Genomic DNA, 19,712 nt, shown 5'->3' on the forward strand with positions numbered 1-19,712 from the left:
AGAGACTCTTGATGCTTTTATACCTATTATTTTCGAGAAGACAGTGCTTTACTGATTCCAAAACAGGGTCAGAGTACGCAGCGCAGCATTTTTATTGCCCTTGGAATCAAATATGCCTTGAGAGCATGAACATAGTTTTCGGGGTCAAAGGAGCGCATGAGCACGTTCCGTGGGAGCTACGACGGAGAGTCTGCTATGTTCTTTGTACTAGGCTTATATAGGCCCTACCATCGTATAATGAAACGACTGGAGACGCAACAACCATCGCTCAATTCGAGCAGATTGTTTTACTCTTTTCCCATAAATTACTTTCGAAGACTATGATCTTGGCGATTACCATGTGTATGCATAAGTCTTTTCCGGTTTCTTTAAGAGATGACGCCAGCAAACAGTACTCAGCGTATGAATTTGACACATATGTCAGTTTGTTGGTCTGACATTAACCTACCAACACACACGAGTTGAATCCGCAAAGCACTAGTGTCCGTGTTGTATCATTCAGTGATCATGTCGACGTTTGTGGCTGAAAAAGAACATTTGCGGCACACATTGTTTATCTGATTTAATCAAAAGAAAAAGGCTGTGGAAAGTCATCGTTTGCTGGTAGAAACATTTGGTGAACATGCTCCATCGATTAGAACATGTAAGACATGGTTTCAACAATTTAAACGTGTGGTGATTTCAATGCCAAAGACATTGCGCGCTCAGTTTATTCTGTCTCTATTTATTCTCTTGGTGTTTCGGACTGGAAATAATCGTAACGTATTTCCTGGGTTACACTCCATTAATCACTTCCGTGTTCTTTTGCAGACTGAACTCTGGTCCGGATGGGTATCCTGTGAGATATAGTAAACGTTCCACCAACCAGTCAGCCAGCTTCCGTGAGTCTCTCAACAAGGTCAGAACAGAGGAGGAGAACAGCACTGTCAAGCAGGTAAGTCGACAGAGGACCCTTCACTCAATGATTCATGTGATTGTTGTTTAAATCCTCCGCACAAGGAGGTATTCCTTAATTATTGGCTCAGCAGTACTTTATTTTCTTCAGCCAACAACTTGCTATTCAAAGCAAATATGGTCCCGCTATGAAGATACATTACGAACTCAGTAATATAAATTTAAATGTTGAATGGTGTATCGAAACCTGGACGTCGTTGAATTAATCCATGCAACCAGTTAAGTCGTCAGACCTTCAATTAGCTATCCCGACATTCTTCGTGGAAGGGTGGCTAAGTTCCTTTCCGCTCGTCTCCAGCCAGCAGCATGAGTCCTACCCATCCAAATTCTGATCATATCAAATGTTATTTAAATTTCGGAAGCCTCACGAGATCTTTTATTTCAACATTATACAAGAAGGTAAAGTTAAAAAACAATGATAACACAATTTCATCAATTAACAACTCGAAACAAAGCAAAGCACATCATAATTAACACATATTGGAACCCGTGAGGGAGATGAACATAACCCATATTCATAAATCCATAAATCCATACTCATACACAGTCGAGGGTTAAGAGAGCTTACTTGTAAACCGTTAATTCCTTTGGTTCGTGTCTGCGTATTTATGCTGTCACCAACATTTTTACAAGTCACATACGTAACGCAACACTATCCATCGTGGTGAACCTTCGTCATATGGTGGTGGTGGTGGTGGTGGTGGTGGTGGTGGTGGTGGTGGTGGTGGTGGTGGTGGTGGTGGTGGTGGTGGTGGTGGTGGTGGTGGTGGTGGTGGTGGTGGTGGTGGTGGTGGTGGTGGTGGTGGTGGTGGTGGTGGTGGTGGTGGTGGTGGTGGTGGTGGTGGTGGTGGTGGTGGTGGTGGTGGTGGTGGTGGTGGTGGTGGTGGTGGTGGTGGTGGTGGTGGTGGTGGTGGTGGTGGTGGTGGTGGTGGTGGTGGTGGTGGTGGTGGTGGTGGTGGTGGTGGTGGTGGTGGTGGTGGTGGTGGTGGTGGTGGTGGTGGTGGTGGTGGTGGTGGTGGTGGTGGTGGTGGTGGTGGTGGTGGTGGTGGTGGTGGTGGTGGTGGTGGTGGTGGTGGTGGTGGTGGTGGTGGTGGTGGTGGTGGTGGTGGTGGTGGTGGTGGTGGTGGTGGTGGTGGTGGTGGTGGTGGTGGTGGTGGTGGTGGTGGTGGTGGTGGTGGTGGTGGTGGTGGTGGTGGTGGTGGTGGTGGTGGTGGTGGTGGTGGTGGTGGTGGTGGTGGTGGTGGTGGTGGTGGTGGTGGTGGTGGTGGTGGTGGTGGTGGTGGTGGTGGTGGTGGTGGTGGTGGTGGTGGTGGTGGTGGTGGTGGTGGTGGTGGTGGTGGTGGTGGTGGTGGTGGTGGTGGTGGTGGTGGTGGTGGTGGTGGTGGTGGTGGTGGTGGTGGTGGTGGTGGTGGTGGTGGTGGTGGTGGTGGTGGTGGTGGTGGTGGTGGTGGTGGTGGTGGTGGTGGTGGTGGTGGTGGTGGTGGTGGTGGTGGTGGTGGTGGTGGTGGTGGTGGTGGTGGTGGTGGTGGTGGTGGTGGTGGTTTTAAGAGGAAGTACAACTAATCAACCTTCCTCTATATGACACTAATCAGAGGGAAAGAATGGAAGGGATCCGACACTTCGAAAAATGAAGGTATCAGTCAGAGAAAGAAAAGGGCCGCGAAGGGAGTGAAAGTGAAAGACTTTCTAGTCCACGAGTACTCTAATACCGTCAGGATCGGAAAAGAACAAGAGTTGACTAAGGGAGCTGGGGGAACGTAGTCGCCAACCCACGCTCCCAAGTTAAGAGCCCCTCGACACCTTCTAGTCGCCTTTAACGAGAGACAAGGGATATCGTGGGTGTTATTTTAGCGCCCCCACCCAGAGGGGGCCTTCGTCAGGGTCTGTTTTACAAGGGCTGCACAAGGTTAACAATAGCCAAACAGAATTATTATTATTATTATTATTATTATTATTATTATTATTATTATTATTATTATTATTATTATTATTATTATTATTATTATTATTATTTCTGCATATGACATCCACCTCTTGTTATTATTGATGTATGACGTATTTTTGTATCTGTCTACAGACACAGTCCAGAGCAAAATTAAACTTTCATTGAAGTTTGTCTCATTTATGGCTGTGGCACCATGGGAGCTGCTGAATTATAAGTGTTCTGAGCAAGAACATTCAGATAAAGAGTAGTGCATAGGGTCAGTCATGATACAGTGGCACAGTGAACAAAGCAATGGCAAACTGCCTCACTCCTCTCGATACCTTGTACGCCTAATTCGGTTTCTAGAGTTGTCTTAGAACCGCACAGCGTTTAGTGGTGTATATAAAAATTCCATCTCCGAGCTCGATAGCTGCAGTCGCTTAAGTGTGGCCAGTATCCAGTATTCGGGAGATAGTAAGCTCGAACCCCACTGTCGGCAGCCCTGAAAATGGTTTTCCGTGGTTTCTCATTTTCACACCAGGCAAATGCTGAGGCTGTACCTTAAATAAGGCCACGACCGCTTACTTCCCACTCCTAGCCCTTTCCTGTCCCATCGTCGCCATAAGACCTATATGTGTCGGTGCGACGTAAAGCAACTAGCAGAAAAAATTCCTTCATGCTCCATGCTGAAGACTTAACAAAATTATGTCGTATCTTGAATTAGTGTATATGTTGTGTGATGGGCTGTCTGCAGTCATATTTCTCGTTAATGTCAACCGCGGTATTTTGGAAATAATGCGGTGTTGGCGTTTTATTTTTCAATTATTTATTTTTTATTTAATTTCGACTCTGAAATATAATACCATTACAAGAGTAAATGCCTTCGAGATGTGGGTGTTCTAAAGGATGTTACGGATCTCGTGAACTGGCTACGTCTCCAATACTGCCGTACTCAGACGAACGAGGAGGGAAGGAATGTTGATGTGTACAATCAAGAAATGAGAGTCAGCCTACCTTGGGAATATTATAAGGAATGAAAAGCACAGTCTACTTAAACTGATCATGCAGGGTAAAATTGATGGTCATAGAGGTCGCGTTCGAAGAAGGTCAGGAGGGTATATATAACCAGTGGTACATCCGGATGCTATGGAGGAAAAATATCCTAATCTGAAAAGCGAATACAAAGATCGAGGTGATCGACGGTTTAACACTAGGAATTTCTATGATCAGGGAAGTAGTGGGAAGTCTCGATTGTGCTGATCTAACCACTGTTCGACATTTCTAGCCGCGTGGTATGTCACATTATCTTGACGGAAGATTCCATCCACCCCAGGGCAGAAAATTTGCATGTATGTGTGTACGTGATCTACAAAGAATTCATAAATGAAGAGGTCGAGAGTGCCTTCCACATCAATGAGTGAACCCAGAGAACATTACGGAAGTATTTTCCTGAATACCCCCTGTTCCCACGGTATCCCCTGCCTGTCGTAAGAGGCAACTAAAATGGGCCAGAGGGCCTCATAACTTAGGAGCGTGGGTTGGCGACCACGGAGCTCTCAGCTAAGTCCTGGTATTACTTCCACTTACTTGCGTCTGGCTTCTCACTTTCATCTATTCTATCTGACCTCCCTTGCAATCAAAAGCTGAAAATTACAGGCCAATCAGTTTGACATGCATTGTATGTAAGCTTTGGGAAACTGCTTATATAATACTTTCGATCTTTGTATTCGCTTTTCAGATTAAGATATTTTTCCTCCAGAGCATCCGGATGTACCACTGGTTATATATACCCTCCTGACTTTGTTAAGGGTTGAATATTAAGTCCTATTCAAACATCCAAAGTGGCCAGGAAATGAAATGTGTTTATTTTAGCCTGTTACCTGTAGCTCAAGATGCTAGAGGAGTTGCTGTGAGATTTCCTGTCGGTAGTATCGCTTCAGATAGCTGTGACAACCTGCCAGCACCTTATTGAATTACTCTCAACCTGTCATGCCGCTGTCTGCAGTAAACGACTGTTACTCTGGCTATTAGTTGGTGGTCGTAGTTAAGTGACTCGACCGTGTAATTTAATCAAAGAAGGCTTTAACAACTTTAAACTGTAATCCCTTTAATACCATGCAGGACATGGTCTAAAAATTTACCCTCTACTAGGCGCCTTATTCGCAAATGCCGAAATGATATTATTAATTTGAAAATCTGTAAAATAGATTGTTGCTATTTGTCGCACCGACACAGACAGTTGTTATGGTGACGATGGGGATAGATCAGGATTAGGATTAGGAGGGAAACGACCGTAACCTTAATTAAGGTACAATCTTCCCCTGTGGTTGGGGACGGTACAATAACACCCACGGTATCCCCTGTCTGTCGTCAAGGTGGTGATGATTATTGTTTTAAGAGGAAGTGCAGCTGGGCAACCATCCTCTATATAACACTAATGAATAGAGAAATGGAAGGGATCCGACACTTCAAAATATGAAAATATCGGCCAGAGAAAGACAAGGGCCACCAAGGGCGTCAAAATGAAATACTCCCTAGGCCTCGAGTGCTCTAATACCGTCGGGGTAGGAAAAGAACAAGAGTTGACCATGTGAGGTCGGATAGGATAGGTGAAAGTGAGGAGCCTGGTAAAGCAAGTGGAAGCAATGCCAGGACTCAGCTAAGAGTCACGGGGTTGCCAACCCAGCTCCAAAATTCAGAGCTACTGGGGCCCCTTTTAGTCACATCTTACGACAGGCAGAGGATAGCGTGGGTGTTATTCTACCGCCCCCACATAATCCAGTCACTGATTACACATTTCCTTCAACTTAATATTTATACAACTTGGTGGCCCCCCACACGGGCGGAATGCCAGACACCATGTAAGGCACCACCCCTAACTAAATCTACTAAGCTGCCTCCAACATGGGCGGATGACCAGTCCACATGTTAGGACATCCTCTATACATCTACAATAACATCTTAACTAGTTATACTATTGCCTAAAACTAATCTGAAAAGAACTGGCTAGTCGTGGTATCCCCTTGGTAAGGAAAACTGCCCGTCCTGCCCGTGACACCACTCCCAGCCACGCCTCGTGGTCAGATGTCTTTCCCCACCGACAACTAGCTGACAATGTGTTTTCCTCCCATTCCTTGCGTGACAGATCACATGAGGCGGCAGCCAATCCATCCTATGACCCATCACGTTCTTGTCTACTGACCAGCTTGTTTTTATACGAGTAGCCTTTCTTTCACATTGTCAGCACTCATCCTTGCTTCTCCTGTTTCCCCACGTGTGGACATGCTTAATATTTTTACCCTTGGTGTAGGTTCGTCCCACTGCACCCTTTCACTTCTTATACCTCCCGCACCCCCTCCCGTATCTTTCAGTCTGATCTTAATCACTTACATCATATACCCCTTCTACTTCACACATACACTTCATCTACCTTATTTACATCATGTCCTCTACAATTTATACACTAACTGATCATTCTCTTAAACTATGCCATAAATTTAATATTTATACTGCTTTTTACATTTTCTCTCTCAACCTCCCGTCTCCTTTCTACTTTTAAACAGTCTTTCACATACCCCCGCTCCAAATATTACCGCCAGGCTCTTAATCCATTCCATTACCAATATTACAAATTTCTTATAATATCTACCTTGTATAAATATAACACTCATTCTACTGACTATCCTCTTGCTCAGTGCGTATCACCATTCCTCTGGGCAAGATACTCTGCCTCCTTATCAAAGTGTTGCTCAGTTCATCTTCCTACCCGACTACTCTAGATACACAACCAACATTCGTCGTCCTCTCCACAGTTCACAACACCGACCTTACAAACATACCAATAGATTCCTTACTTCTCTACTAATTTACACCGTCTTCTTACAGTTCTTCCACCGTGTTTTCTTCTTATACTCTACAACCCAGTCACTGATTACACATTTCCTTCAACTTAGTATTTATACAACCTTTTTACAGTTATTCTCGCAGCTTTCTTTCTCCTACCTAATTCCTCTTTATTACAAGGTTTTCCATCCTCACCCCTATCTAGATATTACCTACTCGTCTCTTAATACATTTTTTTACCATTATATACAAATCTCTTCATATTGTATTTACATTATATATAATATAACACATTCGTCTAAATCTTACTCCCACTTTCGCCTATCTCCTATCTTCCTCGCATCACCCCCCTGATTTTCTCACCCCCTATTCTCTTTTCTATACATAACTCCGGCCCTCCCTTCTCCTTCTTTCTTTCCATCCACTTATCCCTATCTTGTCTCTTTCCTCTTTTTATTGTCCCCTTTTCGCTCTCACCATTCTACGTATTATTCTTTCAATTTCTTTAAAAATCTGGCTCTAACCGCATTTAAATATTTTGATATATTTATTCCTCTCCCCCACTCTCTACACAACCATACTATTATCTTATAACTCCTTTCTACTTTTTCTATCTGTTTCTTGTTCAGAACTTCCTTTTTAATCTCATCTAAGGCTCTGCATTGGTTAATACATGAAGGTCCGACCAACCCTCCCCACGCAAAATACATCCATCTTTATTTTCTCGTCCTATCCACCCCCTGTTTTTAGGAACCTTCATTACCCACCAATATAAATATCTTTTATCCTTTCTGCCATCAAATTCGGTTCTCGGGTTCGTTATTCCCACCAATTTGTTCAATACTGATAACGAGTCTCTCTCCCTACATTCCATTATTAAACTCTGTCTTTCTATATCTAATACTCTCCCCTTTACCCTTTTCCATACCCATTATTTCCTCCCCCCCCCCCCAACCCGCACATCCTAACTCCCCTAACCCTAAATGTTGACGTCCTTTTTGCACTTATTTACTCAGTAACCTTCGTTTTCCTTACTTTTCTGAAATCTATACACGTCTTGTATTAATTCCCCTCTCTTCCCTTCTTCTAATCATACCCAATAATCACACTCTTAGCTATTGTAATTTCCATCGTTTCTTAACATACTAATCTAGCTCCCACATTCGCCGTACAGTCTGGAACACCCATCATAATCTTACTCAATTTCGCCACCACTTGGGTTAGTTCAATACAAGGTAACAGTAAAGAGCCCCAAATCACGATACCAACACAATCGGTGTGAGAATTTGTCATGGCAGAAAGCTTTTGGAGAAAGAGTCTGTCAAAGACGGCATGTACGTTGGTTCAGTTATCTCTGGTACACTAAAATGAGACGCTGAAATCGGAAATTGTGGGAGGCACTGACTGTGTGTCTCTCTTGACATTTACTATGCTTATCACTTACTGGTATGAGCGATAATGTCCGGTTTTCAAACAGACGCCCTGTAATCTATATAAATAAAAATGTAAATGTTCGTTTGTTCAAAATCTTTAATTTCTGAATGTTCTGTACCGATTACCTTGAAATTTTGATACAACGTTGCATTCGAAATCGGGGTTGTTTTAACCCTAGAATCATAAAGCCCCTCCAGGGTAACACGAATCATAAACTTTCGTCTGTCAGACTGCCAAAAAGAAAAGCGCTTTAATAAGCATAAACCCAACATTTTACACAAAACACAGAATATTAAACTTAAAACTACCACACATAGTGATGACAATACACTCTGGTCAGTTTTTCTTCAATAGGCACATTAAATGCACTGTTTTACCTGGTGATCAAGACAAATGTGCTTCGGCATGTCTTACAAAGGAATTAGGTTATTCTTGTTTTCTTTGATGGACAAAACGCACAAACTTTTCTTCCTTCAGCAGTACCTGATTGAGGCTCTTCAGGAATGCCATCTTTTCCAAGAATTTCAGCAATGGTCCTCTTCAGGCTGCGCCTCAAAGTTGGTGTCTGAAGTCTCTCTTGCAGCTTTGGAGCCATTAGCATTTTGGATATATCCTTTGAAAACTCTCGCCTTGAAAGTGGTTTTTGGCCTTTTTGAACCATCTTATGCACATAAATAATGTATCCATTGACAAGTGATGTATTAATCATACTATTAAAGATACACATTGGCTATCTCGTTTTTCTTGAAGAGGACATCAATGTTGACATTTCATCGAAAGTGTCCACGGCACCTTTAGTCCCATTGTAGTCTTCTGCCATATCTTTTTCCGTCTGGCTGCTATTGTTCCTACTTCATGGCATGTAGAAAGGAGGATTACGTTCTTGTTTGGTTTTCCTTTATAGGATACCAATGTTTTTATACCATCATAACAAAACATGGAGGACCCAAGCTTCCTTCCCTTGACTGTTTTCATTTCTGGTGGTATCTGTGGCTTGTCTTTTCTCATTGTTCCAATGATTGTCAGGTTATAGTCACAATGCAGCGAATCAGCCAGACGAATTGAGGTGAACCAATTGTCGGTCATAATATTCCTCTTTGATGCATGTATTGGCCGGGTAATTTCATTCACGAAATACATTACCACTAATGTTTCCTGAAGAGAGTGGTTCTCTGTCTAATTCAGAAAACACTGCCATTATCAATTCATTATCGTGCGTTAGATTTTTCCATTTCAGTATTCTTCAAAGTACAACTCCGAGCTACAACTGCACTCAATAAGGTTTTTAAGGAAATACTACAATACCTGTTTTGATTCCATTCAAGTGCCATATAAAACCTGCAAAGTGTAACATTTATACACGCATGTTCATAAAAACCAGAACACCTTGAAAGACTAGAGATAGGAAGTTCAAATTCAGACAATGTGTGCATTAGTATGTTCTGAAGAAATGGTTAGCATTTGAACCATGTCGGCCCTAACGTTCAAGGTCCACATCGATATCTCGGCACACCACGACCGACTGGTAAAATATTCCTGAGGCTCTCGTTGTCGGTATAAACCGAGCAGATATGCAGGATGCCTCGCAGCCGTATGCGAGAACCGTACCATCAAATGAGTGAATTTGAAAGAGGGCCCATTATTGGCATGAGAGAACGCGTTGCATCCATCCGGAAAATTGTTGCTCATGTGAGATGGAATGTGTCGGCAGTGCAACGGGTGTGTACAGAATGGTTCACACAAGGTCACAGAACATGACGAGATGGGTCTGGTTGTACCATCCAGACACACCCCTCCCCGCCCCCCAAAGAAGTTCGAAACCTCATACGAACTGCATCACAGGACAGATCTGCGTCCTCCTCGGCTCTGGCGCAACAGTGTAACACATGGTACAATATCAGGAGTGACAGTCCGTCGCCGTATATTACGGTCTGGGTTACCGGCGCGTCGTCCACTTCTCCGCCTACCTTTGACTAATGTGCATAAACATGCTAGACTGCAATGGTGTATAGAACGATGTCATTGGGGACAGGAATGGTAGCGAATAGTGTTTTCGGACGAATCCAGGTTATGTTTGTTTTAAAATGATGGCCACATTATGGTTCATCGCGGACAGGGGAGGGGCATCACATCGACTGCATTCGCACAAGACATATAGCGCCAACTCAAGGCCTTATGGCGTGGGGTGTTATTGGATACAACAACAAATCGCAGTTGGTGCGTGTCCAGGCACTGTGACTAGTTTGACGTACGTGCGACCCCTAGCCTAAACCTTTTCTGCACGACACCTCAGACGCCACATTTCAGCAGGGCAATGAGCGACCACATGTTGCTACACGAACACGTGCCTTCCTGTTTACACAGGATGCCAGACTGTTGTCCTGGCCCGATCGATCACCGGACTTGTCGCCTATCGACAATATGTGGGATATGGTGAAACGACGGGTGCGGCTCCGCTGTGACCTAATGCCAACCATCAAAAATGAACTGTGGAACCAGGTGAATGCAGCACGAATGGCTATACACGAGGACGCCATTCGCGCCTTATACGCGTCGATGCCATCAAGCATGGAACAAGTTATCAGTGCCCATAGAGGACCCAGTGCCTAATAGGCAGCATGACACATGCTGAACCTAGGTGACTGAAATGCTAATCGTTTCTGCAGAACATACTAACAAACATGTTATGTGCATATGAAGTTCCTATGTGAATATGAACTTCCTATCTCTAGTCTTTTAGGTGTTCCGTTTTTTAACAACATGTATGTACTTAAGATATATTAATAGTCCATTTAGAATTTCAAATTACTTTGTAGATATCTTCATGAATTTACCGAGCTTAGAACATTTCAAGCAAGCCTCGGACCTATGGGAGTAACGGAGTCCCACTCCCATTTGACAGGCGAGGGACTCCTTGGAAACAACTCGACTAACGAAATGGAATTCGATGGGGAGCTATCATTATTAATAGGGCTTATGGAAGACAGAAGTAGAACCTACTGGGTTACCAAACAGGATGCATTTGGATATCATAGGAGTAAGTGATATTCGGGTAAGGAGAGAAAACGAGGAAGAGACAGGAGATTATGAAGTGTACTTGACGGGTGTTAAAAATGGAAGGGCAGAGTCTGCGGTAGGACTGTTTATCAGGAATACCATTGCACGCAACATAGTTTCTGTTAGACACGTAAACGAGCGAATGTTGTGGGTAGATTTGGCAGATGGAGGAATTAGGACGAGAATTGTCTCAGTATATTCACCGTGTGAGGGTGCAGATGAGGATTGGAATTGACAAGTTTTATGAAGCATTGAGTGACGTCGTGTCAGGGTCAACAGCAAGGGTAGGATAGTGCTACTGGGTGATTTCAATACGAGATCTGGAAATAGAACTGAACAATACGAAAGGGTGATTGGTAAATGTGGGGAAGATATGGAAGCTAATAGGAATGGGAAGCATCTGCTGGACTTCTGTGCTAGTATAGGTTTAGCAGTTAAGAATGCATTCTTCAAGCATAAAGCTATTCACCGCTACACATGTGAGGGTAGGGGTACCAGATCCGTAATAGAGTATATCTTAACAGGCTACGAATTCAGGAAATCTGTAAGGAAGGTACGGGTTTTTCAGGGATTTTTCCATGAAACAGACCACTATCTGCTCTGTAGTGAACTAAGTATCTCTAGGACTGGTATAGAGAAAGTGAAATCTGTCTGTAAACTAATAAGGGTAGAAAATCTCCAGGACGAGGAAGTACATGGATATAATTAGGGAGAAGTTCCGAACAGTGGACAGTAACCAGGTTCAGGATATAGAGAGAGAATGGGTGGCATACAGGGATGCTCTAGTGGAAACAGCAAGGCAATGCCTAGGAACAACTGTGTGTAAATATGGGGAAAAGTGCACATCTTGGTGGAATTATCAAATGAGAGCACCTTTTAAATGTAAAAAGAAGACTTATAATAAATGGCCGCAAACAAGGGCTGATGCAGACAGGGAATTGTACGTAAATGACAGAAACAGAGCGAATCAAATAGTTAGTGAATCCAAAAAGAAGTCGTGGGAAGATTTTGGTAATAACCTGGAAAGGCTAGGTCAAGCAGCAGGGAAACCTTTCTGGACAGCAATAAATAATCTTAGGAAGGGACGGATAAAGGAAATGAACAGTGTTTTGAGCAATTCATGTGAACTCATAATAGAACCCAGCGAATATTTTGAAAATCTTTTCAACATAAAAGGAAATTATCATGGTATTTTCGCAAACAACAGAGCTCATACGGAGGAAGAAATTGATGGTGAAGTTACGCTTAAGGAAGTAAAAAGTATGGTAAATAAACTCCATTTTCATAAGGCAGCAGGAATAGATGAAATTAGATTTGAAATGGTGAAGTATAGTGGGAAGGCCGGGATGAAATGGCTTCATAAAATAATACGATTAGCATGGAGTGTTGGTAAGATACCTTCAGATTGGAAAAAAGCATTAATTGCGCCTGTCTATAAGCAAGGGAACAGGAAGGATTGCAACAAGTATCGAGGTATCTCATTGATTAGTATACCAGGCAAAGTATTCACTGGCATCTTGAAAGGGAGGGTGCGATCAGTGGTTGAAAGGAAGTTGGATGAAAACCAGTGTGGTTTCAGACAACAGAGGGGCTGTCAGGGTCAGATATTCAATATGCGCTAGGTAATTTAAAAATTCTACGAGAGGAATAGACAGTTGTGTTTATGTTTCGTAGATCTAGAGAAAGCATAAGACAGGGTACCGAGGGACAAGATGTACACCATACTGGGGGACTATGGGATCAAGAGTATATTATTAAAATCACTCAAAGGCATTTATGTTGGCAATTTGGTTGCAGTTAGAATTGATGGTAGAAAGAGTTCTTGGTCGAGCTCCTTAGAGGTGTTAGACAAGGCTGTAATATTTCACCTTTGTTTTTCGTGGTTTACATGGATCATCTTCTGAAAGATATAAAGTGGTAGGGAGGGATTCAGTTAGGTGGAAATGTAGTAAACAGTCTGGTCTGTGCTGTCGACTTGTTCTTAATGGCAGATTGTGCCGAAAGCCTGCTGTCTAATATCACGGAACTTAAAAATAGGTGTCATGAGTATAGTATGAAAATTAGCCTTTCGAAGACTAAATTTATGTCAGTAGGTAAGAAATTCAACAGAAATGAATATCAGATTGGTGATACAAAGCTGGAACAGGTAGATAATTTCAAATATATCGGATGTGTGATCTCCCAGGATGGTAATATAGTAGGTGAGATTGAATCAATGTGCAGTAAAGCTAATGCAGTGAGCTCGCAGTTGCGATCAATGGTATTCTGTAGGAAGTTAGCTCCCGGATGAAACTATCGCTACATCGGTCTGTTTTCAGACCAACTTTGTTTTATGGAAGCGAAAGCTGGATGGACTCAGGATATCTTATTCATAAGTTAGAAGTAACGGACATGAAAGTAGCGAGAATTATTGCTGGTACAAACAGGTGGGAACAATGACAGAAGGGTACTCGTATTTAGGAGATTAAGTCTAAGTTAGGAATGAACTCGATAGATGAAGCTGTACGCATAAACCGGCTTCGTTGGTGGGTTCATGTGAGGCGAATGAGGAAGGTAGGTTACCCCAGAGAATAATGGACTCTGTTATGGGAGGTAAGAGAAGTAGAGGGAGACCAAGACGACGATGTTTAGAGTCAGTTTCTAACTAATTAAAGATACGATATAGAGAACTAAATGAGGCCTCAGCACTAGTTGCAAATAGAGGATTGTGGCGACATTTAGTAAATTCACAGAGGCTTGCAGACTGAATGCTGAAATGCATAACGGTCTATAATGATAATGTATGTTGTAGATAGAAATACGACTGCCGAAGGCAGGCGTACATACTAGTGTTCCTCATATTCCAAAAGTAATTTGTTTCATAGCACCTTTGACCATTGAAGCATGTCTCTCGGGAACATCGCAGATATACAAATTGTATACAAAAGTTACAAACTTAATTATTATGTTTCTGTTGCAAGTCCATCAAACTTGTGAAGTAACGAACTTCGAAGTTTGAGTACAGTCAAAACTTTCTTTCGTGTTGTAAAGAGCCTTCCGTACATTCACACAGCTTTCCTGTGCTATAAATAGTTTTCTGTTTGCTATATAGCTTCGACAGAGAGAAGAAATTCTCAACTTATAGTCAGCATAAGCACATAAATTACAGTATATCAATTATTTTCTTAGAATTTCGTCATTATTACCAACCGCATGATTAATATCGTACAGAAATGTATTTAGTATTTTTTTTTTTTTATTAAGCGCTGTATGTTGTACCTTAGGCCTAGTTGACGGTTTAGTTCTCACACAATTGCAGCTGTATTGACATCTATCGGAAATAATTTATAATACACAAATTATCTCAACAAAGAACAGTTCTTATACTGTAATCGTTGATCAATTTTATTGGCTTAGGATACTGTAAGCCATCACATTTAGTTTTCTTCCGATTTGGTGATAGTACTGCAGCTGATATTTTTTATCTCTTTATATCATGACTCCGTTTCTCTTCTTATTCTTCTCCACGTATTACCCCTCTGGCTGGAGGCGGTATAAATACATCCACGGTATCCCCGGCCTGTCGTAAGAGGTGACTAAAAGGGGCCCCAAGTTATCTTAACTTCGGAGCTTGGGTTGGCGATCACATGGTTCTTATCTCAGTCGTTTCAATGCTTTCATTTACTTGTGTCAGGCTCTTCACTTTCATTTATCCTATACGACCTCCCTTGGTAAACTCTTGCTCATCTCCGACTTCGAAGGTATTAGGTTGCGACACCAAGGCAGTCTTTCATTTTCACACCATCTGTAGCCCTTGTCTTTCCTTGGCCGATACTTTGGACGCATCCCTTCCATTTCTTCCTCTGATTAGCGTTAATAGAGGATGGTTGCCTTGTTTACAAGACTAGTTATTTTTAAAATTTTGAATTAGCTGTTTCAAAGAGAGGTTAACGCATATAGAAATAGAATACACTGAAATGTAAAATATCACGTAAATATCTTCGATAATCTTTAAAATTATGATAAAAATCACGTGTAAGAATAAAAGGTATGGTAATCGAGAAAATCACAAATTTGGACGAAGCAAGTGACTAAAATGGCCATTTAGTAACTTACGACTTGAAGTAGTGAAGATAATCGTACCGCATTACAGAGAAAACTATAAAACCTCTACATGCCTCTGAAAGGACATCATGTCTAAAGCGCTGGGCGGAATGCTATGAACTCTAGTATAAATATTCTTGAAGGGAGCTCCCACATAACTAACCACATTTCATTTCAAAGTAGTGACGTGAAAATATAAAATTTGTGAAATTATTTGTGAAAAGTCGCGTAATAGCTCGCTCCCAGACCAGGCACCAATGTTACATGAGCATAGCAATAATTCTTTTTGACGGATACAGTTTGTGTCTTATGTCTGGCGGTCATCTTAAATTAGCGATGCAAAATGTATAACGCGATGTTACGTAGCAACCATGCAGGCTGTGATGTGAAGTATTGATCGATGACCATTACTGAGAGATGTATACAGAAGGTTTCATCAAAGAGGCCTCATCTCATCGTTCTCTAGACAACCGATTACTTCAGTGGCGGTAATTTCATAGACCGAGCCAGTTTTCCCATTTCGATACATTCTTGTCGACTCCTAATTCCATGACGATGTCTCCCGAAAACAATTTGTTAGACGCAAATAATTTAAGTGCCATCAATTTCAGTTCCATTTATTGAAAGACATATTTATGATTTATGATTTTCCCAGAAGAATATTTGACACATTTTTTTTCTATTTGTTTTACGTCGTTCCGATACAGACAGGTTTTACGGCGACAGTGGGATGTAACAGGCCTATGTTTAGGAAGACAGTGATCGTCGTCTTAATTAAGGTATAGTTCCAGCATTTATCTAGTGTGAAAATGAGAAACCACTAAAAACCATTTTCAGTGATGCTGACGATGAGGTAAGAACTTTCTACCTCACTAATGCAAAGTAAGAGATATGTGACCCGATACAAACCACGTAGCCATGAAGGCGATAGCCAGTATATTGTTAGTCTGTGGTTTACCGGGTGTGGTGAAATAACTTCGGCCTCTGTATAGGTTCCCTACACCAAAACGTATTCCTCAATAGATTATCTCTCCTAACTGACCTTAGATTTCCAACAGGGTCAATTTAAGAGCGTCAAAAGCTCTAAAGTGACACAGAAGTCCGGGAAAAATAAAGTAAAATTTTGTTGTATAATTCTGAAATGCAATAGGAATTTTAAACTGGAAACTTAGGTAAATTTGAAAAATAATTATACGGAACAAATATCTGTATAAATTAATATGACCCCGATTTAAAGCGTTACAAAAACGTTACAGATTTTAGTTAATCTTTTCATATACTAACTAGACATCTTACCCGTCGTTGATAGAATAATCTATTAACATGTGTATTATTATATTTCCGTCGAATCCTCATGTTGTTAGGGGCTGCTTGGCCGAGGTGGTAAAGGCGTGCTCGGTTCGCCCGGAAGGACGTGGGTTCGAATTCCCGTCAGGAAGTCGTAAAGTTTAAAAAACGAGATTTCCACTTCCGGAGTTGCATATGGCCCTGAGGTTCACTCAGCCTATACCAAAAAATGAGTACCAGGTTAATTCCTGGGGGCAAAGGCAGCCGGGCGTAGAGCTAACCACTCTATTCCATCACGTGCCGAGGTTAACAATGGTGGAAGCCTTTACCTTCCACTCCTCCAAGGGCCTTCATGGCCTGTACGGAGGTGACTTTTCTTTGCTTTGCTTTGCTTGCCTCATGTTGATGGTCATATTCTGAGCCACGTAGGTGAACAGCTTTTTCGTACCAGTGAATTGTTGTGATGTAGGCCTACTCGTTTCCTGGCTCTGGCCCTGTGTAGTTACGTTTGATCTCTTCTTTTTTGGCAGAAAAACCAAGCATCAGTTAAACTTTTCAAAAGTACAGAGTTCATTTAAAACGTTACCGGTATGACATCCATAGCAACTCTCCAATGAGCTACTTAGGATATAGGCTCATCGACTGTTACTGATATTTCCTTTATACTTTCACTACATCGAAAACATTTTATAAGTAATATTCTAAGTTAATTTTGTCACGAGTAATTTTCCTGTAAAAGCAAACTTAAGAAAGATACACTGAGCTTTAGGTTTCATGTTCCCTATGAAGTCCCCCTCAAGGTGAATTTTAGTGAAAAAACGTGTATCTAAGTTCCTACTCTCCCTTATCTCAAATAAATAACAAGGTTCATGAAATCTGCCAATCCGTTCAAGCTGCGACAGTTTAAAAACAGGCACCAAAAAAAATTAACCCAGCATAGGACACTGTGTTTCCCACTCGATGTAAAAACCGGGTATCAGGTCGATATTAAGGAAGTATAGACTGAGAGACGACTGTATGTATGTAGATATAACAAACAAACAAACGAACATCTGCCGGCCTATTGACGAAACTATACATCGGTTTGTTTTCACACTGTAGTATGGGAGTGAAAGATGGGTGGATTCAATATCTTATTCATAAGGTATAGGTAAGTAGCGAGAATGATTGCTGATACAAAGAAGAACGAATAACTGCAGGACGGTACTCGAAATGAGAAAATAAAGGCTAAGTTAACAACAAACTCGATGGATGAAGTTGTAGGTATCAACTGGCTTCGGCATTGCGGCCATGTGAGGTGAATGGAGGAGGATAGGTTACCGGAAAAAACAATTGGTTGGACCTTGCTGGGTAAAAGAAGTACAGGGATATGTATGGTCAGTCTCAGCTTTTAACGAACTATTTATAAGGGGTGTAAAATTAAACGATGGGTACACGGGTACATTCTGTTTTGTTTCATGATATTGGCCCGAAAATACAATATTATGAAATTATTATTAGTTAAGAATCACGTAATAGTGTGAGCCTTCGTTCTTCATTCAATCACGTTTAATTTATGGACAAATTGAGCTAAATATTGGTAAGGATATACCTGATACTCAGTTCAATCACAAACTTTTTCTAATTTTCCAATAATGAATATCTTCTAAATTGCGACCAATAATATGTAAGTATTCACCGAACTACCACATGTTTCATCCGTTAAGAACCAAAATAATGGGCAAATCGTTTATCTTATAACCAAATAAAGCCCAGCATGTGCACTTAAAATTCAGTGCTTTCGTTTTGTTTTGGAAAAGGAAGCAGGCCATATGAATCTTTCTGTACGTCCAGTAGGTCCGGCGAAGATTACTGCATAACAATTACACCTCAACGAAGTGTAGAAATGAAAATTAGTGACACCGCCAGCAATCGACCTGTCAACGATAGGTACATTTTGTTAGTTCCATAGAATAAAAATGAACAGTGAAATATCTGAACCCACCAATGTTTATCTCCCCACGTAAATTATCATATAAACTGATGACACAAACAACAACACCAGCATGCTATTACGTCACACGTTTCCATTCCGTCCCCGAAGGGGATGGCGGGCCCTCTAAACGGTAACGCCGTCTCTCAGGCAGGGAGATGTGATTCGGTGAAGGTGAGGGGGTGGACGGACGTGCCCTGTACTAGGAATTATCCCGGCATTCGTCTTAATGCAGGAGAATGAAAAACCATGGAAAACCATACTCAGGATAGCCGATGGGCCCTCTCCGTCTCCCGAATGCAGAGGTAGAGCCGTCCTCTGCTCGGTTGTTCGGTCGCTGTGCAGAGCTGTCGGGCCTCAGTTCAGCCGTGGCCTATTGTGGGCCGAAGCCCACTCTGAATCCGCCGACGTCCAACAACAACATCTGATTACTTCAGTTTTATGAAATGCTAACAGTGTTGGTGGTGGTGATTATTGTTTCGAAAGGAAGCACAACTAGGCAAACATCATCTACGTAACACTAAGCAGAGGTAAAAATGGAAGGGATCCGACATTTCGAAAAATGAAGATATCGACCAAAGGAAGACAAGAGACACGAAGGGTGTGAAAATGAAAGACTCCCTAGGCCTCGAGTGTTCTAAATGCCGTCGGGGTCGGAAAATAACAAGAGTTGACCAAGTGAGGTCGGATAGGATAGGTAAAAGTGAGGAGCCTGGCACAAGGAAGTGAAAGCAATGCCAGGACTCAGTTAAGGTCCCCGTGGTCGCCAACACACGTTCTCAAGTTGAGAGCCCCTGGGGCTCTTTTAGTCGCCTCTTACGACAGGCAGAGGTTACCGTGGGTATTATTCTACCACCCCTACCAACAGGGGGAGAAATGCTAACATATCGTTGTGTTCATATCATATTTGTGACAGTTTAGAGTGGCTAATTTTAGTAGAGTTGTATAATTCAATCTACAACACAAGAGTCATACCTCGTGAATGGCTACAGTCTATATTTGTTCCATTGCCGGAAAACACAAATGCCCATTAACGCAACGATCATTGTACAATCAGTCTAATGAGCCATACTCTTAAAATATACCTAAAATAATTCTCCACTGAAGGATCCTCAGAAAATTAGAACAGGATATCAGCCAAACACAATTTGGTTTCAG

General features: G+C 42.0%; 1 protein-coding gene across 1 annotated transcript in view; it reads left to right on the plus strand.

Moving 5' to 3' along the window:
- The window catches only part of LOC136875931 (pyroglutamylated RF-amide peptide receptor-like), a 223,225-nt gene that overhangs the window by 136,143 nt on the left and 67,370 nt on the right, over nucleotides 1-19,712 (plus strand). The window contains exon 5 of the mRNA XM_068228261.1: nucleotides 811-934. Coding sequence (XP_068084362.1) covers nucleotides 811-934 — 124 coding nt within the window. The remainder of the gene's footprint in view (nucleotides 1-810; nucleotides 935-19,712) is intronic.

The sequence above is a fragment of the Anabrus simplex genome, chromosome 6 (genome assembly GCF_040414725.1).
Source record: "Anabrus simplex isolate iqAnaSimp1 chromosome 6, ASM4041472v1, whole genome shotgun sequence".
In the NCBI taxonomy this organism is placed as follows: domain Eukaryota; kingdom Metazoa; phylum Arthropoda; class Insecta; order Orthoptera; family Tettigoniidae; genus Anabrus; species Anabrus simplex.